General features: G+C 40.1%; 2 protein-coding genes across 2 annotated transcripts in view; one reads left to right on the forward strand and one right to left on the reverse strand.

Moving 5' to 3' along the window:
- Window positions 1–251: 251 nt before the first annotated feature.
- fancm (FA complementation group M) overlaps window positions 252–25,437 on the forward strand; it is a gene marked incomplete at its 5' end in the record, with an annotated part of 39,840 nt that continues 14,654 nt past the window's right edge. The window contains 12 exons of the mRNA XM_083924578.1: window positions 252–972; window positions 1,056–1,228; window positions 1,957–2,004; window positions 2,123–2,281; window positions 20,559–20,690; window positions 21,384–21,516; window positions 21,612–21,704; window positions 21,853–21,954; window positions 22,484–22,662; window positions 23,068–23,274; window positions 24,436–24,676; window positions 24,874–25,022. Coding sequence (XP_083780704.1) covers window positions 252–972; window positions 1,056–1,228; window positions 1,957–2,004; window positions 2,123–2,281; window positions 20,559–20,690; window positions 21,384–21,516; window positions 21,612–21,704; window positions 21,853–21,954; window positions 22,484–22,662; window positions 23,068–23,274; window positions 24,436–24,676; window positions 24,874–25,022 — 2,337 coding nt within the window. The remainder of the gene's footprint in view (window positions 973–1,055; window positions 1,229–1,956; window positions 2,005–2,122; window positions 2,282–20,558; window positions 20,691–21,383; window positions 21,517–21,611; window positions 21,705–21,852; window positions 21,955–22,483; window positions 22,663–23,067; window positions 23,275–24,435; window positions 24,677–24,873; window positions 25,023–25,437) is intronic.
- On the reverse strand, window positions 4,565–14,917 carry soul3 (heme-binding protein soul3). Its single transcript, XM_083924778.1, has 5 exons — window positions 14,341–14,917; window positions 8,633–8,727; window positions 7,607–7,748; window positions 7,264–7,447; window positions 4,565–7,071 (listed from the first exon to the last, which is right to left on the reverse strand). Exons 1-5 carry the CDS (start codon window positions 14,591–14,593, stop codon window positions 6,900–6,902), a joined length of 846 nt encoding a protein of 281 aa, XP_083780904.1. The 5' UTR covers window positions 14,594–14,917; the 3' UTR covers window positions 4,565–6,899.

Consider the following 25,437-nt stretch of genomic DNA (forward strand, 5'->3'; position numbering starts at 1 on the left):
TGCGTGTGGGCCGGGTTAATTCTTGCAATACAGATATATTTTTAACAGTTTAAACTGCATCTAAATGACAGAGTTGACCATGTGTTTGGTTTTTACTATTTGAAATAAACTCGTCGTTATGTATGTGGTGTTATATTTTGGTAAAACGTGGGCGGAAGTGACCCTGTGTTTGGGTACCGATATTCGTTTTGTAATGTTTCTGCTGCTGCTCGTCGCTTCGCACTTTTCTTCAAAGTTTTTCACTAACGTTAATGAAAATGAGTAGTGGTTCAAATCAGAGGACGTTGTTTCAGACTTGGGGTGCATCCGCCCCTCAAAACAAAGTTGTTCAACCGACAAAAGATGGCAAGAAAGCCGCTGGACGGCGCAGAACAACCCCAAGCAACACTGCACAGGTAGCTACAACAACAACACACCCTCCTCAGAATCCTCTATGGGCTCAAATAGGCCAGGGAGCCACACGCACAACAGAGAACCTGGCGAGGATAAATGACTCTGAACCTGCTGTGGATGAAGATGACGACGACGACGACGACGATCTGATGATAGTCGCTGTCTATGAAGCTGAAAAGAGACTGCAACTTGATAATGCAAACCCTTATCAATGTGACAACCCTGTAGGAACAGAGAGCACTGCCCTCTCTTCCACCCCACCAGGTGGCCAAACGTATCCAGACTTCCCTGGCTTTGACAGCTCCTCAGCTGAGGTATGGATTTACCCCACCAACTATCCCATCAGGGAGTACCAGCTGAAGATATCAGAGGCTGCTCTGTTTCAGAACACACTGGTATGTCTTCCCACTGGTCTGGGAAAGACCTTTATAGCGTCTGTGGTTATGTACAACTTCTACCGCTGGTATCCATCGGGGAAGATTGTATTCATGGCTCCCACTAAACCTCTGGTGGCACAGCAGATCGAGGCCTGTTATAAAGTGATGGGCATCCCACAGACACACATGGCTGAGCTGACAGGTAACAATCATGACATGACAAACACAACACCCATCTTTCTTCCTTTAGCCTTTACTAACAATAATCTTTCTCCTTATCCGCAGGCTCCACAGCAGCAAAGCTAAGACAGGAGGTGTGGAGGACCAAGCGCGTCTTCTTCCTCACCCCTCAGGTCATGATGAACGACCTGTCCAGAGAGACCTGTCCTGCCCGGCAGGTCAAGTGTGTGGTAATAGATGAAGCCCACAAGGCGCTGGGCAACCATGCCTACAGTCAGGTAAAAAAAAAACATAATCACTAATACTTACAGCTTGTCATTTGGTTCAATTACATGTCACCGCGGACTCACATCATATTTTACTTGTCAAGTCCAATTCTGCTTTTGGACCTGCAATAAAGTAACTTAAAAAGTAATAATCCAGCCGGAATATCTCCTCATTAAGTAACACTCACTCTTGAAAGGTGGTTGTAAGAAGTCGGTTTCAGAGAATGGAGTATGTGTGTCTTGACAACAGTATGACATTTTATCCACTTGTATTAGTTCATATCCTAGTGGGATTGGGTGGTATGACAAAATACTGTATGCTGAGGTAGCTATGCCTACAATATCTCCTGTTGTACTACTAGACCATTGTGGGCAATGTTGCAAATGAAAGAGCAGGGCTGCTCATGGCAATCTTTACATGATTTTTGCTTCAGTTTAATGGGGTACCTTAATTTGTCAGGTTTTTTTTTTCACATTGAATTATTTTATCTAACAGTCACTCAACTCAGAATACATAACATATAAGTAAGAACAAGTAGTATTAGCATCATTATGTACTTAAATTAGTAGTTAAGTACAGTATTTGAGTACTTTCTACCACTGACGGGGATACAGGCCTTTAACCAATCGCTCGCTTCTATTTCCTAGAAGGGGTTTCTCTTTAGGTTTGTATTCATCACTATAATAAAGTAAAGTAAAGTAAAAGTAAACAATTTCTTGTTCTTCTCCCTGTTGCTCAGGTGATCAGACAGCTGGCCCTTAGTGCAACTCCAGGGGGAGATACAAAGGTAGGAACAATGTACTACATATCAGTCCTTTTTGTCTCTCTGTCCTAATATGATCTAATAATAAAGATAAAAAATCAGAATTGAACTATTCTCAAATCGGATTCCGCCTTCTCTGCAGTCGGTGCAGTCGGTGATCTCTAACTTGCTCATCTCCCACATTGAGCTGCGTTCAGAAGAGAGCCCAGACATCCAGGCCCATTCCCACCAGCGCAGCGTGGAGAAAGTGGTGGTTCCCCTGGGCGAGGATCTTTCTGCTCACCAGGCACGCTACCTGCAGGTAGGCACAATCAATTTAGCATTAATACTCCTTACCTGTCTTTAAAGCTTTTATTTTTTTCAAATGCATACACATCTGACATCACCAGACAAGGGGCCAATTAGCTTAACCCAGACTGCTTTCAGGAAGTCCATGGATCCCCCCCGGCACTTTTTTTGATAAACAAACTACAATTTAATGTTTTTTTATGTACATTTAAAGTACAATCACCAGTGTGAATCAATTTATTATCATTATGAATTAGAAAATGGTTGAAGGGCCACCTGGCATCCCATCATATCACTTTTTATACAATGCCAGCACCCAGATTTGAGTTCTTTCATGTTGATACAGAAACTACTTCACCACTATATGAATTCATTTTAAGTCAATCTTTATTGCCTGTAATATTTATTGTCTGATTCATATCAGCAATAAATACACCAACACACAATTGGACAACACATTTGTGTTCCACCATTAGTCATGTTGGTTTTGGTTTCGTCATTATGTAGAGCATGTGTTATTGGTGCTTTGCTGCCACCTTGTGGTCACTGTTTGCTTGCTGCTGTTGTAGAAAAAAACATCACGTCTGTGTGGTTCCTCCTGAGTCAGTTAATATTAAATACATTGATTTGTCTTGAAAGCAACATCCTGTCACACTCAGTGGTCTTGCTTTTGGTGCTGCTGGGCTAAATGCTTCTGGATTATTAACAGGCACTCCCTCTCCTTGTCACGGGTTGCTCCACTGTCTGTGTGTACTGTACTGTAAGTGTGCAGCTACACTTCGTCTGTCTCAACTGGCTGGACAGCTGGAATGTGACACCTGCATCTGAGTTTTTAGACTCGTTGCGCATTAGTTCTGTTGTGTCTTTCCTTCCCTCCTTTCTAATACTTTTTGGATTGTTTTGAGCTTTTCTAACTTTTTCTTTAATTGCTTTGACCTTTACTTTTCACCTTCTCTTCATATTAGCCCCTGACCGGATGGTGTCTGAAACCCGCTTCTTAACCTCCATTTCCAATTCATTGCACTCAGTCAGGCAGAATTTAATGATGTTGAACAAATCAGAGAAATGAACCAGTCATGCAGACAGGTTTTTGGGCTGTTTTGGTGTTATGTGCTTTTCCTTCAGTTCGTGGCCCATTTTATCAAAGACATTAGAGAGACTGGTTGTCCGTATAACTACTAAAGAAGCCTCCTGTTTTCTTGTGTGTATGTCATTGTGATTTTGATTGAGCGTGGATGGAGGTTTTATTGGCGACGCATGTCATGTCATTGAACATCTAAGTTAACGTGTCTAAGGTCATCATTCATTCATTTGCACCGTGTTAAGGAAAAGTAGGGGTTTAAGTTCAAGTAATTTGTAGAATTTTTTATTTTCAATTTCTGTTATATACTTAAGCAAATATGCTGAAATTTACAAAGATTAGAATTTTTACTTTCACAAAAAGCAAATGTCATATTTAAAGGAGCTCTACTCGACATTCACAAAACAAAAACAGTAGCAAACAAACATTTTCTTATTATAGTTGAGAAATGGCGTCCTAAGGTGAGAATGAAATCACCTTCTGTGTTGTTGTATTTCAAGTTTCTGTTTGTATGTTTGTTTGTTTTGGTAGTCAGGCGGGCGGAGCGTTCATGTGAATGCATGTGATTGCCTTGTGTGTCTGTATCAGGCACCCCCTGTATCATTGGGGGATGGTACATGAGATCCCAGCCCCCCCCCCCCCCATATTTGGAATATGGCTCCTTTTTTTTAAACACAAGTTCTATTTAGATATTATCTGTTTATTTTTGCCTTAGCTACAAACTAAAAACTGTTAATAAAATGTCCTCCCATCAGCTTGTATCCTCATCAGACACTATATTCAGTACACTTTACTGTGCAACAGGTGCACGCATACTATAGTGTGTGTGTTTGTGTGAACCTCTTGCGTGAGAACTCATGTTACTACGCTTCTGTAACCGAGCACCAGTTGTTCTTGTGAAATGGGTTATGCTACATCTCTCAGAACAAAGCAGGGTGTAACCCCTTTAGTTTGCCACATTTGAGCCCATTAAAAGGAAGAACTGCTCTTAAGGGATATTCTGAAGTATTTATACATCACTCTCTGGCTCTTCTTCTAATTCTTATTGCAACTGGCAAGGGATAAGCAAAAAAACTCAACATTTAGAGTTTTTTTCCTCCTGAGTTCCTGTCATTTATTCAAATTCATTTCTGCAGTATAACTCCCAAAATTATGTAGAACATGTGTACATGAGTCAAATAAAACTCAACCTCCATTTACATTTCAAAAGACAGGAGACAAGCATGTTTTTATTGAACAAAGAAAACCACAGTAGCTCTCGCTGTTGCACTTGAATTTTCACAGTACAGCACACTTTTGCAAAACACTGAAACAATGAGCAAAAAGAAAGGAAAAAAAATTAAATCCTCACAATTGATGTTCCCATATAACCAGACTCTTAATTGGAAAACAATCCCACATTTATCATGGCTTTGTGACTGTTTACAGTTGTTTGTCACAGATTATATTAACTCTACAATCATTTAATGCAAAATAAATTATTTAGTTTTGGATATCTTAATGTCAACCAAACTGCTTGACTTTAAGGCTGGGCAACCTTCCCACCCAATACTTTCTCAACTGTTAATTTCTTTGTTTTTACATTTTTGTGTGGATTAAATGAGAACCAACTTTGAACTAAATTCCACTCTTAATTTCACAAATGTAATAGGTTTAAATACTTGAATGCCTAGCCTAGGCTGCCCCTGTACTGGTTGATCACAGAGTGATGATTTGGCTAGTTCACTTCCAGTTTTATTTCCCTGGCATCCAAGCGGTAAATGTACATTTCCATAGCTGAAATATTCCTATATTAGTGTCAACTGTAGATGGAGCTGGTTTGATGTGTATCACATTGTTTTTGTTGAATTGCATTTGTTTGTTTATTAAAAAATACAATGAAGATAAACATACATATTGTACATACATATTGTGACTTTATAGACTCTCCTTAGATTGAAACAGGTTTAACTAAAACAAAATATAGCTACTATTTGACACAAAGAGTATAATCACAGAGATATTCTCTGCGCCCTATATCTTGGTTACATTGTCTCTACTCAGCAGCAGTGTTTGCAGTTCAGCAGTGAATGCATAATCAATAACATTGACATAGAGTAGCAAGTAGAAAGAGCATGAGTAAGAGGTACATAAGTAACTATTCCTGTGTGAATAGAATTGAAACGAGGAATGCATTAACCTGCATTGTCTTCTCGAGAGAAAACCCTTTATGATTGTCATTCAGCTGTAAAATGAGTGAGTTTTGGTTTGTCATTTGTTTTTATCCTCCCTGTAGCTGTACATTCATGTACACACACATGAACATATTATGTTAATGAACATGTTATGTTCATGTGTATCTGTTTTCTAAATAAGTGTCACCAGTCGTGTTGAGCTTATTAATGGTTGAAGCCACCAGTTGGGTCCGGATGTTGTCTATCAGGCTGTGCTGCAGAATCAGATCCCCTCTCCAGCCCAACATACCAACAGCTGAACATATCTTTAGATTGGGTTAGGTTAGGTTAAGGGCCCAGCAACTGTAATAACTGGCTTGTTGATTATTGATTATCTGGTAAATATTGCACTTACTTATGAAACATTCTAACCGTTTATGCAGAGTTTCTGGCATCACATTGTAACCTATTGTGAATCTTGTAGTCCAGCGATAGAGAGATGGAACAGTGGATCAACAGTGACATAGTTGAAATCACCTTAGCAGGCTAGAGGAGGAGCTCCCCAACCTTTTTAACTTGAGACCAAAAAGATAAATTGGATGTCTCCCCGGGTTTCAAGCTTACAAAAATACATCATGAATTCACGTGATCGAGGGTAAGGGAATCACAGAAGTCACACTCAACGTTACCTTGGCCCCAGAGCGTGAACACAACACAAACAGTCCTGCATACGGCACCTGAGCCAAATAGACCAGCGTAGCAAAACAGAACACTCTTCTTCCTTTTTAACTCTGTAAATAAATTCACATTTCATAGCATTGTTATGCGACCAAATAAACATGGGTCTGTGACCCTAACTTTGGGAAAGACTGAGCTGGATGACAAAGAAACTTTTGTTTGTTTTTTGCGCATTGGCCATCACCCCACATGACAAGACATTATAGCTGTGCAAGAAACAGAAAGGGAGCATGATAAGGCTGCATGTCCACTGGGAACCTGCTTCTGCTGTGGAAAGACAGGCTGTTGGATGTTTCGTACAGCAATCAGTGGTTCAATAAGAGTTCAAACTATTTCAACTGATAGCTTTCAGAGGATGCCATACTTTACCTTAATATTCTGGTTCTGTTCATGAGAGTATGGCAGTGGTTTGGTTCAGTTCTTATGGGTGAAATTAGGATCTATCTAAATGATCATGAATGGAAATTTACTGAGGGTAGAGTAAAGGCTGAGTGTTTTTTCTTCAGGCCCCAACTGATCTGAAGTGTGCTGAGCTGGTGATCATTTCAGGTAAAGGTGGCTAATAAGGGCTGAAGCAGACGTTGAGCTGTGGCAGTGTTATAGGAGTCTTTATGGGGCTTAAGGGTCACAGATAAGACAATGCTGAATCTTGTCTTCTCTCAGGGCCGCTCTAGGAACCAGATCTCATTCTGCCGGTTGATGTGAGCTGGGTTGGTGTAGCCGGCCACAATGAACGAGTCATTGACGTACGCACCAGGGGAGTCTAACTGCTCAGCCATGGCATTAATCTGACTGACGATGGTAACTTCATTGGTGGGACCAGTAAAGGGCCTGGAAGAATGAAGGAGTGGTGCATGAGTATGAGGCATCAAATTTTCATGTGCCATGCAGAAAAAAACAGGCCAAACATTCATTGTAGCAATATTGATTCTTAACAATCATTGTTATCCATCAGTGCTAACAAGAAAATGGAGTTAATTTAGGGATAGTCCAAGTGTGATTTTTATTTTATTCTCTACTGACCTTGTGTATACAGTAGTGGCGGGCCAGAGCTCTATGGCAATCTCGTTGTCTCCAGGTTGTGGCGGCTGGGCCTGATGCTCAACAGGAAGGAAATACGCTACAGTGACATCACTGGAGACCACCGAACGATTCTCATTTGTGCGCACCACTGTGACGATGGGCAGCGTCATACCCAGGTAGTCACCTAGAGATGTAATTAAAATGGCAATTTTTATGATTACCTGACAGGCTGCTTTAGAGATTCACATCAGCAAAAGAAAATGAAGACAAGGCTGGGAATTTAAAGGGCCAGAACCTGATTGTATGTGTTAAATGTTAAATGGTCCCTTGCTTGTGGACTTACCTAAGGAGTTCTGCTGGCAGATGTATCTCATTATCTTCATAAAACCATAACAGATGCTCTGCTCATAAGTCTCTTCACGCATTCTTACACATGCCCAGTGGCCCTTTTCGTAGTGGCGTTTCTCAAACAGCAACTCCCCGCACTGAAAAAATACAAATGACATAGGACAAGAGAACACTGAGGTTAGAACTTTTGGTACTCAGGATGTTACATTGGTTGATGACTTCTAATGAAACTGTGTTTTGAAACATTTGCTATTCTAACTGGAAAATGGCATTGAGAATGAAATTCTTGACTTAATCGATAGCCAATTGCTGTTTATAAAATATGTGAAAAATACATTAGTGTGTGGGACGTTTTCCCCACACACATTTACAAAGCTCTATTTGGACAGAATAAGTTTTACAACGGGAGGTGGTGTACTGTAATTACAGATTATACAGACTTTCAGTAAATATTCTGTTATCTTTTACCTACAGTTAAATATCCAGAAAAATGTTTATAGCAGTTGATTCATATCTGAGAACGTTTCTAAATATTTACACAGGTGAATCAGTGATGATTATAATACTTTTGAAATAAAATAGTTTTTAATATACTCAGACACTGTCTATGCACAGTCACCAAAGCAGCTCAGGGGAATGACCTGACCCTAATCTGCTTGCTGTGAACTTGCTGTCCTTTTACAAGGCACTGGACCTGCTCTAAGAATAGGATGCCATGATTATCCTTTGTTCAACCCGAGTCTTCAGCCAAGTTTTAATGAATTAATTAACTCAAGTTAAACCAATTAGCCCTCTTTATTAATAGGTCCCCTAAGGAGATTCCATGGCTTTAGTATTGGGTGACACGATCATCTTGTCGAAATTAAATAGCGGACCCATACTCACAAAGCAGAGCTAACAAATTTGATAGTTTTGCCTTTTATATAGAACATGAAAATGTATAGAAAGGTGGTGGTTACCCAAGCTGAAAGTATAATATTATTTGTCATGGTCAGAGCAGTAAAAGCCAGATAGATAGGACCTTCTCTTTGCGTCCAAGAAGAGTGAAAGGGATGTGTTCTCTGTTACTGCGTCCCTGGTTGTTGCTGGTTAGCTGCTGAATGGGCTCTGCCATATCTGTCAACAGACAAACAATATTTGGTCAGTTTAAACAGCTGCACAGAAATAAAGCATTGTTTAGGGATGCACCGACTGAAATTCTGGGCCGATACCAGTGTCCAACCATCATCATCATCATCATCATCAACCGCTTGTCCCTAACAGGTTTGAGGGGGGCCAGGGGACGATCTCAGCTGACACTGGGTGTGAGGTGGGGCACACCTTGGACAGGACGCCAGTCTATCGCAAGGCACATAGAGACAGACAGAGACAGACAACCATTCACACTCACATTCACACCTACGGTAATCCATTAACACATGCATGTTTTTGGACTGTGGGGGGAAGCCATAGAACCCATAGAGAATGCACGCAGACACAGGAGGAACATGCACACTTAAGACAAAAGGGCCTCAGCTCGGATTCAGATTCCCTTTTTTGCCAGGGAAACGGACATCTTTATTCTGAAAAAAAGTGTCTGCACTGTTTTAAAGTCATTCAGCCCCTTATTACACTATCTCGGAAGTAGGGTTGTCACGGTACTAGAATTTCAAAGTCTATACGATACCCAGGAAAATACTCGACACTTGATACCATTTTCGATACCACATGGAGAAAATTACCAAAAATTGAGGCAGAATTTTTAAAATCAAGATTAGAACAATACAAACAACATCAACACTTTAAAAATGTTGTCTGATGTAGTGAAAATAAGAAAGAAAACACACTCGTTCACACTCTTGTTTGTTTGATTGTGTTGTAAAGCTCAGGGACTTCTGTGGACATTAAATGATTCCATGAAGGAGGTTGAACCTGGGATTCAGTCGGTAAATAAGTTGTAGGTTTCTACACAGTGTAAACAGGGATCTGGTCCATGCTAATCTATTCAGCTACAGTCCTGTTTATCTTTTCTGGTGACTTCGCACCATATTATCACTGCTGATTAAATAGAGTTGGTATAGCAGGCTGACAATGTTTCTGTCAAGTTGATAGTTGACTTTTCAGACACGTTATTGTGTCGTCCTGTTAAATGAACGCCTCTTTACGTTAGACTGGCAGGACTGATGATGTTAGCTGCTTAACATTAGCTCAGCTTTTAACGTTACTGTTTGTTATTAGATGGATGCTTGTTTACAGCCTTAGCCTTTCCCTAGTTGTTAGCCTTGTATGCTAAATACTTCCAAATTGTACTTTTGCTTTGTTCATTTTCTAATAAAACCGGTAGTGAAGGTCCTCAAGCAGCAGCACTAGCTGTGTTCAGTCATCTCACTGTTGTCAACGTGATGAACCAGCCTTCATGTGTTCAGAGAGACAAGCTGTAGCTTCTGTCTTTTTTTGTCTGCAGTAGGGCTGAAACAATTACTCAAGTAACCCGAGTTACTCGATTACAATCACTGAGGCAAAATCTCTGCCTCGATGATTCTTTTAATTCCTATCTCGCCCGTTATGCAGCCTGTTAAGCGTAGGGATCGCTGTTAAACACGGACCGTTTTTGCGGATGCACACCACTACATCCGGAAAAGGCAGAGAATAGGTTTGGGATCATTTCACACGTAAAAAAAAAAAGCCAAAAGGTGCAATGTGTCCACTGCAAACTAGAACTATTATACCACAACAGAACGGTATCGGTCGAAAGCAGCCCGTTGTTTATGCCACTTCATTGAGTGCCACTGTTCCGTCGTCGTAGTGACGGAGAAACAGTGATGGAGAAACAGGAAGAGAATGTCAGCTGTCCTCGTGAATGCCTATATGTTTACTTTTTCATGACCATGTCAAAAATAACATTACCTACCTGATCAGTCTCTATAGTTTTGTTTGAGGAAATGTGTCAGTCGCGTTTTGTACATTGCTTTTTGTTACGGTAAACGGCAAGAGAGCGACTCACTGTTTCTGATAATAATCTCATTCATTTTCTAAATAAATCTATTTGTCTTTGAAACCTGCTTGAGTAAACTCATCCACTAAGCTGTCACTGCATTAACGTTAACATGCATTAACAGCATCAACACAACACAGACTCTATGAGGAGGATGCCCATGTTGTTGATTAAATAATGTCATTATGTTCCATTGTTGAACTGTCAAATGCAAGTCAGTCATGGTGAACCTAATTCAATCACATTTTGTGAATCAATATCATGGAGGAAAACTGGGTCAGAGCGATGGGTGGTATTTAGGTGATCAATCCTTTGTCAACCTGAAAAGCTGTGCGTGTGTTTGTGTGAGAGAGAGGACATCTTGGCGGTACGAAGCTCATTTACCACGATCTCATTAAATTGAAGGTTACACTATAAATCACTGATGGGAGGATGAGTGGCTCGGTACAGATAATGATCGTATATGTTTGACAGTAAAATACTATCTGCAACTTTATGTGAGAAACAAAGAGGGGAAGAAAACTCATCACAACTTAAACGGCTGCATCATTATCCACACAAACAGGCATGTACTGCACACAGGGCTAAGCAAACTCATCAGTTTCTATGGCAGCACACCTAGAGCTGCTCAGTGTTGACGCAGAACAGTCAACACACACTTGCTTTTGTACCTGAGCTTTCTAATCAATACAGGGCTGTGGTCACATCCCACTTTCAGCCTGGCTCCTGTTCCACGAACATCATTATTTCCAACAACTACACATCCCACAGGGTTCAGATATTTCCTTACAGACCATCATACTCTACCCGAGCACCACTTTCCAATCAGGGTGTGAATGCATATTCTTAATACATTTGCATATGTATAATATACAAAATATATGTATTACTTTACAATGTTATGTCAAGTAATACAACAAGTAATACATAAATAATAAAATAAATAAATAAACTTTTACCAACCACTATAGCGGTAGCGTACGTTGAATGGAACAGACCAAAGAAACATGTCATTCTTGTTTTCATTAGTCTTTTGAAAACCCTTACAAAATGAAAAATGTCAGCATTAATAGAAGAGATTAGTGTGGTTAAAAAGAGCAGCATGCAATTAAGTAGGTTTGTGTTATTTGGCAGAAGAACACTGCTGTTTAATTTGTTTTTAGTGTTTACTTATGCACTTATTGCCAACATTTATGAAAAGGGGACTAAGACAGGGTGAATTTTGTTATTAACTGTTCATTTTGTGTTCACTGATGGGAAGTTAAAAACAGTGCAATAGCCATTTGATTTGTAAACAAAGCCACACACACGCAATCAATGCGTGTGACGTGTTACGGCTTGATGGCGTATAGGCAGCAAGAAGCATTGGCCGAGGCCCTGGTAGTGTGAGTACAAACGGGGCTGGGGCGCGGGGGGGAGAGGGAGGGGGGACAAGTACCCTAAAGTCCGGGTCTCGGTCCGGGAGGACAGTGTGATCACGCCCTGAGAGAACTCTTGGCCTAAATCCTTGGAGCAATAAATCCCAGCTTGTTTACAAGCTAGAAGCAGTTCATGCATCCACATCAGTTGATGACTTCTGCTTCTCTGACCTCCTTTTACTTTGCAATGAGCCATTGTGAATATCCACTGCGAATAATATAGTCTTTGTTTCCAACAAAGAGCTTGACTGAGAAGGCATGAAAATCCTACAGCCTGTAAAAGGCTTTTGTACAGGTTGCACTGTAAGATGTTATTTCTTATAAGGAATATGTAACGCCAGTCAACAACATCACATGCTGGTACTGAAATTTAAGAGCTAGGGGCAAAAGCAAACCAAAAAAATAGTAGTTTATATATTTTCACGTAAATATATATCTCTTAAGTCACTATCGCCCAATGAGGTAACATTGAGTCCACTGGTGAAAGCTCCTGATTTTCAGTATTACAAACTCTGAGTCTGTGGCGATATTCCTGGGAAATCACAAGCGACGCACAAATGAGGTGTTTTCTATCCCCCAGCTGAGAGGGCAACACGCTCGCTCTTGAACTCACTTTTGTTTGAAGTGACCCGCGTCACGTCTGTCCACCCTACTACATCCCAATTCCCGAAAAAATAGGAATTCACCGTTGGGAAACTCACAGTCTAGACTAAAAATGATTTACGATACACAAGTTAAACGTCACTATAATTGTTTCTTGCCATACAAGGCACTGAAAGATATCAAGAGTGATCACATTGTATTGCTGTGAAGCAGGAATTAAACTGTAGAAGTTTGGCTATTTACAATGGGTCTATTGTTGTGGTCTGTGTATCCAAGATCTGTGATTAGTAACTTGGAAGGTTTGAGAGTTGAAAACACCTTTCTCCAGCTAAGCACAACGTCTGGACTTGGGTCAACAATTTACAGAGAGAATGTTGGTAATAGAATTTGGAGTCCATGGATATGTCAAATACAGTATTTCAAACGCTGCGTTACCACATCAAAATAATTGATTGCAAATTAGACAGTAAAAAGAAATTTAGACCATACGTGTTTGCCTTTTTTGTTCTTAAGCGATTGCTTAGACATTCGATTGGTCTGTCGGGGGCCATTTTTTCAGTTGAGAGGTTGCAAAGCAGTTCAACTTTGAGCGTCCCGACCACATTCCAGACAGCTTGCAAATACATCATGAATATGGACCCATACACCACAACTTCACCACAGGGGTGAGGATAGATCCACCTAAGTGAGTAGATCAAGCAAAGGAAAGATTAACACTGCAGGTGCCGAATTACAGTAATTCCGTATTGCAGTAACTACACAAACTGACAACACGATAAAACCATGGTTACCATGGAGCTGGGGACTTTCTAGACACAACAAACCCCATTATTACTATACAATTGACCAAATTATTACTGCTTTAGTTTGAGATCATACGTCTACAGTTGTAACACTATTGTATTGTAATAATGCCTGTGAAATTGTACTGTCCTAATAGAATATTTAACCCACCAGAGAAAACTGGTGATAACTATAATATGCCTTATAACAACACAAACGATATTTAGTTTATTTTTCCTTCCTTGACGGATAATTGCTTGTTTGTTCTTTACATGTACTTTACATGTAAATATAATGCTTATTCCTCCTCACTGTAATTGTGAGCTCTTGCGTTCTGCGCAACCGTTTTTAAGTGGGACAGAGGACTTTCCCTATGATTTCCACTGGAGGATCTCCAAATGTTCCATGCAATTCACAGTAGACAGTAGAATTGTGAAATATGTACAGAAAAACCACAGGAGCAATGTGTTTTCTACTTTGGCAGACTTAAACACAGTATGGTAATGGTGATATGCTATTTCTCATTTTTCTGAGACCCAACAGAAATGCTACAGGTCCCATGGTCTAGAAGTTTTTACGTGTGATCAAAAGTTTGGCCTTTTTAACTAAAAATCAAACAAACTATACAGTCCCATGATCATAACAAACGTGTGCCTGAAATACAGGGGATGTAATGCCCTGGGTGCAACTGGTTCATTTGAGTGCTCCACTGGAAACTAGGCCAGTGTTCATCGTGGTATGCCTTGAGGAAGTTGAGCCCAAGTATTGAAGTCAAACGTGTTTTTAGTTGTTTTTACATGTCTGTACACCTCATGTGAGTATATATACCAAATGAAGACGGCTGGGTCAAAACAGATGGGACTAAAACCTAAACATGTGTTTGTTTGTTTGTTTAGCTTAAACAAAGAGTTGACCCATATTTTCTTTGTTTTTTTTTATTATTGTTTTTACCTTGAGAAACTTCCACTTGGTGTCCCCTCGCTACGTCCTGCCAGTAGTGCAGCAGCCGGTCCGACTGCTCGTCGTCCTCCATAGTTTCTCCTTCTTCTTCGAGGCTGCCATTGCCCGAGTCTGACAGCGGCTCTTCCGAGAAAGACTCCAGGTCCTCCAGTGTGATCATCCCGGGTTGGTCGTCCCCGCTGCGGTCACCACCACCACCGCCGCCGCCGCCGCCACCACTCATTTGGCAGCCACCTCGGTCCATTTCTGTTCGTATCACTAGTACCTACCTAGGAAAAAAATACCTCCAAACCTAAATAAAAACCCGCTTATGGATCACCGCTAAATTTACGCTTCGTTAAAGTGTTTTTTTCCCTTCGGACCTCAGCTAGTGTAGTTGCTCGTCCAGATAACGACAGGCAGCCGTTAACGTTACTTTCTGGCCAACAAACCAGGCACCACGACGCTTTCTCTGACATATTTAGCCATACTGATAATCGCGATTTTATATCGGACTAAAAAAGAGCCATATCCCTACGCCGGGTGCACTTTATATTGGATAAAAACAGAGTGACGCTTCCCTCCTTCACCGTAGTCGGAGCTGAATGAGTGCGATGTATACAGGAGAAGAGGCGAGGGCGGGCCAGGCGAACCACGTGACGCTGCGGGCCCTGCGCTCCTCCCCCCGCCCACCCTCGACCCCAGCGGGTACAGATTTAATCCCAGAAGGGGCCAAGAGAACCCAAACCTGTTCAATTTACAATCATAAACAGACGAAAGCAGTGCATTCTCTTATTTGTTCATGATAAATCAATGAGTAGTTAGTCCATTTAGTACAAGAAGCTGTATTTCTGGTCTTTAATCAATCGTCTATTTGTCAATTAGATTAATCTGCAGCTATTTTGATAATCAATAACCCGGTTTGACTTGTTTCTGTAAAGAAAAAAACGTCTCCAGCTTCTTAAATATAAATATTTCCTGGTATAGGGACCCACAGCAACATAACAATAACAACAAGCTATGGAGACAAAAACATCAGAAGGGCTGAAAAAGATAAAAGATGTTAATGTGTTTTATATAATTGCTTTGGTGCTTTGGCTTTTTTTTTTTTAAATGTTTCATTTTTTCAATAATGTGTCTTTTGTTGTGGCAGATGTTAAACACAAATGTACCCTTTTGAGGACAATAAACAAACTTGAACTTGTGTGCTAGGGACAGACTAAGCAGGATTTCCTCTGATCTGTGTCGCTGTAACAGCCAACCACCATGTTGCACCCTTCAACATGCACGTAGAGAGGGCGGCATTATATAATCATAAGTGGGGGAGTCTCCATGTAAATGCACAAATGCACACATACATTTATACACACACACACACCCTACTCTACTAATCGTCCCCTGCCTGGCTGTAGAACTCAACCTACACTTTTGCAAGGCACTCTATACCTTTTGCAGACACACACACACACACACACACACACACACACCAATAAGTCCTTCCCATTGTTGAAATGCAGGGGGGAGAATTCAGCTTAGAGTAGGTTTTGTTATTATTAGCTGCCAACCTACAGACTCACTTTCAGTGATTCACCACGTCACTTAGCTCCATGCCCCTCTACCAATCAACTGTTGTCCCCTTCTGAGCATGCTCCGTGAGGCTGACATCACAATGTTGTCATCCTCTCCTCTCTTCTCCTCTAATCCACATCTAACATTCACTTCATATTTGTCTTAGTATTTTCATGAGACTCTGAATTCATTTATTCCAGTCCACAACCTACCTTACCTTAGGTGGTACATTAAGCAATTTTAAAATAAATGTATCATCTTGATGATATTGTGATGTGCATGTTTCACTGTTTTCTGATGTTTTACACACTAAACAATTAATTCTTTTAACTAAAGAAAAATCAATGATGTTTGTATATAAAATAATCTTTAGTTGCAGGTGGAAATCGAGAAACAAACAAAAACTCTAATGAAATTGTAACTGAACGGTTTGTCTTAGTGCACTTTTGGCATTTCACTCCACATTCCACCCAGACAAAAACAGCGACCTCACTAATCTGCTGACTAATCTCATAATCTGGACCTGACCGCTGCCTGCATATTGCCTCATTGAGCTCCACCTGTCAATTAACTAGAGAGAATTTGCCCTGTAAACAACTTGTGGTCCCGCCTCTTAATGCTGTCTGCTTCTTTCTTACACGCACAACCACATAGACATACAATACAGTATAGTGCAGAAGATATATTTTATTGATTTAAAATTGTCAAAAGTTTTTGTGAATCTACAAGTCAATTTCTTTCAACTCACAAATACATCAAAGACTAATCAGTACACTAACACTAGAAAACAAGAGGATACATACCACAGACAAAAGAGAGAGGTGCCAGAGAAAAGGTCACCAGGTTATTGTGTTTACAGTGGCCATCTTAGATTTTGCAGCATGCTAACAAGTATGCATATTACTAACTGTACTCTTAAAAGTGGTTGCAAGGCTGGCAACTAGGCCTCATCTTTTGGTTGCTGACACTGAAAATATGGTTGCCATTTTAAGTCACCTAATATTTTGAGTACTAAAGATAATTTGCAGCTATATGTCAGCTTAACAATGAAAATGTGACATAAAAGAATTAAAGCTTTATTACGGTTACCAAAAATTATTTTCTGTAAGTTGTTTCCACAGTCAAACAACCTAATTTCCTTCTCAGTTTTCTCTGAAACAGATGTGAGTAATGCACTTGCAGCATTGCCTGGTTCTAGTTATTTAAATATCAATAACAAGTATTAAAGATATATTTATTTTGAGGTGCACATTTAACAGGGGGCTGGCTCTATTGTTTTATATATTAAAAATGAATTGCCTTTGATGGCAACTGCTGTGAAACATTAAGCATGCTAGATTGTTAGCACCCATAAAGTTACTGCAGCCTTTTTACAACTGGATATTTAGATGCAATGTTTCCCATGTTAACATGCATTAAACTGGACTAGTCTTCAGCGAGCCACTATTCTGCAGGAACAAAATATTTCATCTTTCCACTGTCAAAAGTTGTGGATGGTACAAATAAAACTGCTTCCTTTTGATTTTGTTTTTTAAATACTCCTCTTATGAGGTACCTGGCACCTACTATACTGATACGCATACTAAAAGCTAGAGGTAGAAACACTGCAGTCCGCAAATGTAATCAAAATCGTTGGTGAAGTTGAAATGTGAGGAATGAGAATCAGCTCGCTTCTCAGCTCATGGCTGTCCACAGCTCTTGTCATCTCATATTTACCCCGTCTACATTAAACAGTGCTCTTTGCGGTGAAAACAAACACACAATTGTGTAGGTACATCATGTCTGTAAGGGTGACTTTCGAAAGGTACTATACCACAAGTGTTTTGATAGCAATGCGACTTATGTAAACCCCTCCAGGCAGGCTTTGGGTCTTTGTAGGATATCTTTCAACAATGTTACCACAATCTCAAAATCTGGTCCTTTGTGGATATGAGTAACACCTGTCCCTGATGGCCATGGGTACGGTTGGACTAGGCTGTTAGTCCTGTCATCAGCTGCTTGATATAAGCTAAGTTTCCCTCTTTTTTTCTGAACCTCTTACATCACCATCCGTAGAAAAGAATACAGTATTTTACATCCCGTCTGGTTGATCTTTTCCTGTAACAAGGACTTGATTTCCCCGTGTTATAAGCTCATACACTTTAAATAATAAGGTTTGTTCAATGTTTTTTGACCGGGCTTTAGATGGTTCCTCCATTTCTCAATAAGTCCCCTTAAGCAAACATCTGTTAAGTGATCTGTTTTCAGGTTTGAACCATATCACATGTGATGAGCACTATCCTGACCAGATGGGCTGGCGTCCGTACACTCTCATGAAAGAAGTGTTTACATGTAGGTGATATCGATGTTGATGTTTTCTGAAAGGTTAGGGGATTCAAGGGTTGTTATTTAACCCGTTCGCGTTCATATATAACCTCTATAGTGCACACGCACATTTCACCTCAGAAAAGAAGTGGACAGCTTAGTTTCCACTTCAAGATAATTATTTTTTTTTTCCAATGACAGCGCAGGTAGGTTCTCTATTATGTTCTATATTCTATGTCACTGTTATGTGAAGATGGAGTGGCTGAAAAAATGTATTACTTGAATAATTCATTACTTCCTACTAGTTACTTTTCATTATTTTTTCCATTATTTCATAATGTATTCCTTTATTTGGATCCCCATTAGCTACTCTTCCTGGGCTACACCAGTCTTTCATGCGGCAGTGAAGGCTTTTTTTTAAATGCTTAATTACCCAACAAAATGAATTATCATTTAATAAGAAAAAACTATACAATTCAAGAAGGAGTGTCAGAATTTCAATAAAAAAATCCTGAATAGATTCAAATGAGCTTTGATTTTTAATTATCCAGCTTTAAATCATCAGAATCCGCTTTTTAAATCCATCCATCTTCAACCGCTTGTCCCTAGCAACAAACAGAGACAGACCACCATCCACACTCACATTCTTTTTAAATAAAGTATATCAATTTGACCAGATGGCCTAAATGCAGTGCATTGATATTCCCAAAAAATATGGCAGTTATATCACACTTGCTACCTTATACGGAAGCCTATCTTTTGAAAGAAGAATTTGAAAATGTGAATGAAAGTTGACCAATCAGAATCATCTATTCAACAAAGCTGTGTAATAATATGTAATACATTCTGTGTGTATGTTAAAGAATACTATGCTCTCATTATTATTATTATTATTATTATTATTATTATTATTATTATTATGCTATTATCAGCTGTTTATTTCATTAAGAGAGGGACTGGCCAAAAAGTACTCTAAATCAAACTACAACATGTCCAATTATTTCAGCTGCACAATTTAATTTTTTTTTTTTATTACAGACAAACTAGCTATTAAATAACCTTCATTTTTGGGAATCTTTTAACTAAACTAAACTAATACTATTATGGACAAAGTCGTGACTCTCAGTGTTTTAAAATACAGTATGAAATGTAGAACATGTTTCAATATGTCTCAAGATATATTTTATCTGATAATATACGTATAAATGTTCACGTATAGGCTATTATTATGTAATTACATTATAAAACTATGAATGGAAAAATGCGAGATTTATATTAATGCAGACTTGCTTCCATCATTTGGCCAACTTTGTACATGATTATAAATCAAAACAACTAAATCATCTGTTACAAAATCTCTTTCTTTTTTTTTTACAAACTGAATCCAAAGGACAACAATTTTCTTTCAACAAAGCCTTTTATCATCTTCAGTTTCCAGAGCAGCAGTTCTATACAGCTGAAATTGTAATGACCCAGCCTCCCATTATCTGTGGCCGTGAGGATGAATAGATATTGTCAAAATTGTCCATCTGAAAAACTGCTTCCGTCTCTCTTCCCATTATGAAGAAATAAGGCCAAGAGGAAGAACAAATCCAACACATTTGAGTGTCATTATGTTTCTCTTGTTGAAATAGGACTTCTATTCAGTATGTGCAAGTCTGTTTACCAAAAGAGGTAGCAACAGACAGAATGTGTGCATGCGTGCATGTGTGTGTGTGCGTGTGTGTGCGTATGCGTGCGACCTCTATTCAGTATGTGCAAGTCTGTTTATCATAAGAGGTAGCAACAGACAGAATGTGTGTGCGTGTGCATGCGTGCGTGTGTGCTCGCTCCTGTGCATGTGTGTGTGTGTGTGCATGTGTGCGTGTGCGTGTGTTTGTTTGCGTGTGTGTGCGTTTGCGTGCGACCTCTATTCAGTATGTGCAAGTCTGTTTATCAAAAGAAGTAGCAACAGACAGAATGTGTGTGTGTGTGTGTGTGTGTGTGTGTGTGTGTGTGTGTGTGTGTGTGTGTGTGTGTGTGTGTGTGTGTGTGTGTGTGTGTGTGTGTGTGTGTGTGTGTGTGTGTGTGTGTGTGTGTGTGTGTGTGTGTGTGTGTGTGTGTGTGTGTGTGTGTGTGTGTGTGTGTGTGTGTGTGTGTGTGTGTGTGTGTGTGTGTGTGTGTGTGTGTGCAAGACCTCTATTCAGTATGTGCAAGCCTGTTTATCAAAAGAGGTAGCAACAGACAGAATGTGTGTGTGCGCACTGTCCAGCTTTGTGTTAGCAAGGCGTTTGGGTCTGATGCATTACCCCTTAACGCAGGAAATGGCTTATTATCGATGACCTACGTATCTGATTTCTTGTTACTCTTCCAATAAGGTGCTGGAGAAATTCATGTCTCGCCTGGTGCAGAACCGGGTCATGCCACACAAAGACCTGCGGACTATCAGCAAATACCAGATAATCCTCGCCAGGGATCAGTTCCGCAAGAACCCGCCGCCCTGCGTCAAGGCAAAGACACTGCTCTGAATCTTTGGGTGCTATTGTGCCATATACCGTGGGCTTAAGTATACAATTTTACATGAGGTTTTAAGATATATGGAGCCCCAAAACTATAAAACATGTAGTTAAAGGTTATCAAAAAAGTATACCAGTAAATATTATTGTCAGTTGACTAATTGAAATGGGTTGTAAAACATATACAGCTTAATGAAATAAATAATGGTTTAATTTATTTATCAACTAGTTTGTGGTAAAGGAAATTACAAAGCATTGTGTTTATTTTCAAATTTGAATTATTAAACAAACAACATTTTATTGTCTTACTCTTACTTGACTGATAACCGTTTGCATTTTGTCGGTTTTGGGGCCTCCATAAAGATGAACCCAAGGCTGCAGAAAAAAATTAAGCACACAATGAGGTCGAGACGATTATCGAGCTTTTAAATCTTCTGGTAGTTGAATGAGAAGTTTGGTTTAAGTTAAGATGTTCCTGATTTTACAGTTCAACAATGTCATTTATGTAAACACTGTAGCTTATAATTAATTGCATGTTATTCGCAGATTACATTAATACATTGTGTTTTGACAGTAGAAGCAGTGTAACATATATTTATTTATTTTTTAATGCCTTTTTAAGATCAAATTCCTACCCTTGGTCTCACAGTGGCTTTATTGACTGACATTCTGTCCTGCTGTCTACAGGGGCAGCAGCAGGGAATGCTGGAGGGCAACTTTGCCCTTTGTATCAGCCTGTATCATGGCTACGAGCTGCTGATGCAGATGGGGCTCCGATCGCTTTTCTTCTACATCCAGGGAATCATGGATGGATCCAGAGGTCGGTCACCTTACCTCAAGGCTTGCAGTGTATTTCTTGCACTTTATCAATAGCCACAACACGTTTGATCACTATCCATGCTTTGTTTGATTCAGAGATGTCCAGGGCGAGAAATGAGCTTCAGAGGACCCCTACCTTCGTGGACCTTTACCATGAGATGGAAGCTATGTTTATGAAGCCATCTGCAGGTACCTGAGAGCTCATTCGTACCATATCAGTCAAATTTTCGAGCCTTTCTTGTATAGTTCAATGAGAAATTTCAATTGGAGGTTTGAAGATTCAGCAAGGAATACACACAGCATCTATTTGACTAACATCCACTATGAATACTTCTAGGTCCGGATGAGCCGTTCATTTACAGTCACCCCAAACTGGAGAAGCTGGAGGAGGTGGTGCTGCAGCATTTCAGACGGTGGGCTGAGAGCTCAGCAGAAAATGGTGATTTCCATATTAAAGCTCTGACTCATACATACAATGATTATTCTGGTTCAGAGCTGAAATCTATCATTTTTTTCATGTTCGAACTACAGCAAAGAGAAAGCATCAGACAGTGCGTTGAAGCTTTTTAATCTTCTTGCTATGGTTGCAATCAAGATTCAACAACTGAGTTTTATCGTGTTTGATGTTTACAGTTTTTTAGTAATTAATAAATAATTTCAAATCGCCAGCTATGTGCAAAGTCACTTGTGCAGAGAAAAACTATTCTCTGAAGAAAATTCATTAAAATAATTCAGAGTACAACATTTGTTGCAGCATAATTCAACCTAAAAGAGCTAACAATGTAAACTTAGACTTCAGGGCAAAAGCAAAAGATTATGTTTACATGTAACATACTGAATTTGTAGAGGGTCACAGAACAAAGCATACAAGCATCTGAATCAAACAGGCATGAGAAATTGGCTTGGGGTTACAGCAGGATTTTTTTTATCAGCCTGTTTCTCTTCTGTCTCATTCTGTCAATATCCAGGTTCGGGTCCTCAGGAGGTAAGCACCCGTGTGATGATATTTTCATCGTTCCGGGAGAGCGTACAGGAGATCGCAACCATGTTGAACCGCCATGCTCCTCTGATAAGGGTCATGACCTTTATGGGCCAAGCTTCAGCAGGGAAGGGAGTCAAAGGCTTCACCCAAAAGGAACAGCTGGAGGTGGAGTGACTTTTCTTTCTTTCTTTTCATGAAGGAGATTTACAATAAAGTGTGGCATATATAGTAAATATAAAAGAAATATAAAAAGTAATAATATGGTAACACATCAAGCTTGATATTTAGCTGTGTCAAATATACCACTATATTTTCCAATGAACAGATCAATGATCTAATTTGTGGTAGAAACAAAAAAATAATTTTGACTGCTGTTAACTTCACTGTTTGTCCAGCATTGCTTTGCCATTTCCTCAAATACACAAATATGTAACCTTGTAACCTACATCATACATAACTATACCAGATCCTATGCATAAACATTGCTATAAAAGAGAAGTACATAGTAACCTCAGCATGTAAAGATAAAACTACCTCTGCTAGTTAAAGCTTTATTAACTTGTGTTATAGGTGGTGCACAGATTTCGTCAGGGAGGCTTCAACACGCTGGTGTCGACCTGTGTCGGGGAGGAGGGGCTGGATATCGGAGAGGTGGATCTCATTGTTTGCTTTGACGCACAGAAGAATCCCATCCGCCTGGTGCAGCGGATGGGACGTACTGGACGTAAGCGTCAGGGTCGAATTGTTGTCATCCTGGCTGAGGGACGTGAGGAGAAGGTGAGTGTTTGAGTTGTTAACTTAAGTTGAGTTGCAAAGCAAGCATCATTTGGACACAGCATAGTTAAATTGTGTTAACGAGTGGTTGCTATTTACTTTTCATGATACTTGGGATGACAAAAGGAGCTATGGACCCTCAAAAATGCACATAACCCCACACAGATCCACAAAACTACCTACTGCAGGGCTATTCAATTGGCGGCCCCCGGGCCAGATCCAGCTCGCAAGGAAATATTTACTGGCCCTTTGGAGTAATTCATTGCCGTAGTGGCCGATGTTGACTGCTGCCCTCTCTCGCATCTCAGCACAACTGTCTAATACCTGTGCGATAGGAGACTTACTCCACGTGCAACCTGAAGGCGCACGGCCACAATGCTCCGCACGCTCCCACTACACTCTTCTTCATGGGTTTCTGAATCCACTTGGCAACAGCCCGTTAAAGCTCCACTCTGTTGTTGTTCTTGCAATCGTAGTCTGGTTAAATCTGTGATTAAATCACCAACACAATGTCTCTTTTTACTTTGAAAAAAGAAAGGTTGTCATAGAAAACCAGCAATTCACTAGTGAATGGACAGAGACGTTTTGTTTCTAACTGTCACTGTGAAGCCTGTGTTTACTCTGCAGCCATATGGGTGTGTAGAGTATAACTTGATAAGGCATTTTAAGAAAAAGCATGCTAACTTCAACACCACTTTCCCACTGAACTGTAAAAAATAGCCTGCATTTACGTTCATTTTTGTCAGTCTAAGTAAGTTTTTGATTAATAAATTGTTTCATGTGCTTGTAAGCCTGTTAAAGTAACTATTACCTTAAGTAATCAGATAAATGTAGTGGAGTATAAAGTAGCATGAAAAGAAAATACTTAAGTAAAGGACAAGTGCCTCAAACTTACTACAGTAGTTGAGTGAAAACCTCTGGTTAACAGGTATGTCCATTTAATAAGGATTGTTTTTTGACAAGCTTGTTGCACTTTGAGGCCTATTGCTAATATAATATATGCACCACTATGTCGCTGTAGTGTTTTACAATATCTATTAATCTAATGCTCATATTTTTCCGGCCCCTTGTGTTGGATCATTTTCGTCTACCGGCCCCAGTTCCAAATTAATTGAATAGCCCTGACCTACTGTATACTGAACTTTTAACCTTTGTTCTCCTCAGATCTACAACCAGAGCCAGAGCAACAAGCGCAGCGTGCACAAGTCCATTATCTGCAACAAAAGTGGGTTCCACATGTACCCCAACAGTCCTCGCATGCTGCCCGAGGAGGTGAACCCCACCCTGCATAAGATGCACATTACCTGTGGCCAGTTTGACCACGGGGAGAGCAGCAGGCGGTCTGTTCGTGGTCGGCGGTCCCACTCTGAGGGACGGGCCTCACTCATCCACCCTCAAAACATGAGTGAGTGATAAAGCAGGGGGAGATTTTGGTCATAGAAAATGGAGAAACATAAAAAAAACGTTTCCTTGGTTGGAGAAATTGGACACGGGTTTCTCTCTCTCTCTCTCTGCGTGCGTGCGTGCGTGTGCGTGTGCGTGCGCGTGTGCGTGTGCGTGCGTGTGTGTGTGTGTGTGTGTGTGTGTGTGTGTGTGTGGTAGTGCGGCAGGGCAATGCAACGTCGGACGGGTTTCTGAGCAGTACTGAATATTCACTATGGGCAGCCACCATGAAGCTGGAGGAAGACGAAGCTCATCCAACCCTGAAACGGTCCCATTTCATGTCCCTACCCAGCGATCTCTCACCTCAGGTTTCTTTCTGTTTTTTTCTCTTTGTTTGTTTCTGTCTTTTTTGGTCCAAAAAAGTGCCAGACAATAGAAGACAATGAAAATGAAGATAAAGCGCTTTTGTGCCATGAAACGCACATACAGAATCCGTAAAATAATGTTAAATCTTAAAATAAAACAGACCTTTTGGCTGTAGTTTAAAATGACAGTGTTTGCAAGGTCTTTGAATTTCCAAGAGTGACGGACTAAGACTTTATTGTTTTCATATATTAATCACAATCAATTCTGAACTGGCTTCCGGTTTTTACAGTGCAAAGTGGCGGCAACTTAACAGTCCCATATTGTAAAAAAATATATTTTGACGTCTTTTTTTATAAGAAAGCAGGTCGAGGTGCTGTATAAATACTATGAAACGCTCAATCCACAGAGAAGTGCACA

This window comes from Echiichthys vipera (genome assembly GCF_963691815.1).
Source record: "Echiichthys vipera genome assembly, chromosome: 12".
Lineage (NCBI taxonomy): Eukaryota > Metazoa > Chordata > Actinopteri > Perciformes > Trachinidae > Echiichthys > Echiichthys vipera.

What these genes read in the sequence shown, in the direction of transcription:
- soul3 (XM_083924778.1), bottom strand. Translation starts at nt 14,593, where the DNA reads ATGGACCGAGGTGGCTGCCAAATGAGTGGTGGCGGCGGCGGCGGCGGT. An exon ending in CCAAGTGGAAGTTTCTCAAG is followed by an intron (nt 8,728 to 14,340) that starts GTAAAAACAATA and finishes GTCTGTTGACAG; the next exon opens with ATATGGCAGAGCCCATTCAG. An exon ending in GCCACTACTGTATACACAAG is followed by an intron (nt 7,072 to 7,263) that starts GTCAGTAGAGAA and finishes TCATTCTTCCAG; the next exon opens with GCCCTTTACTGGTCCCACCA.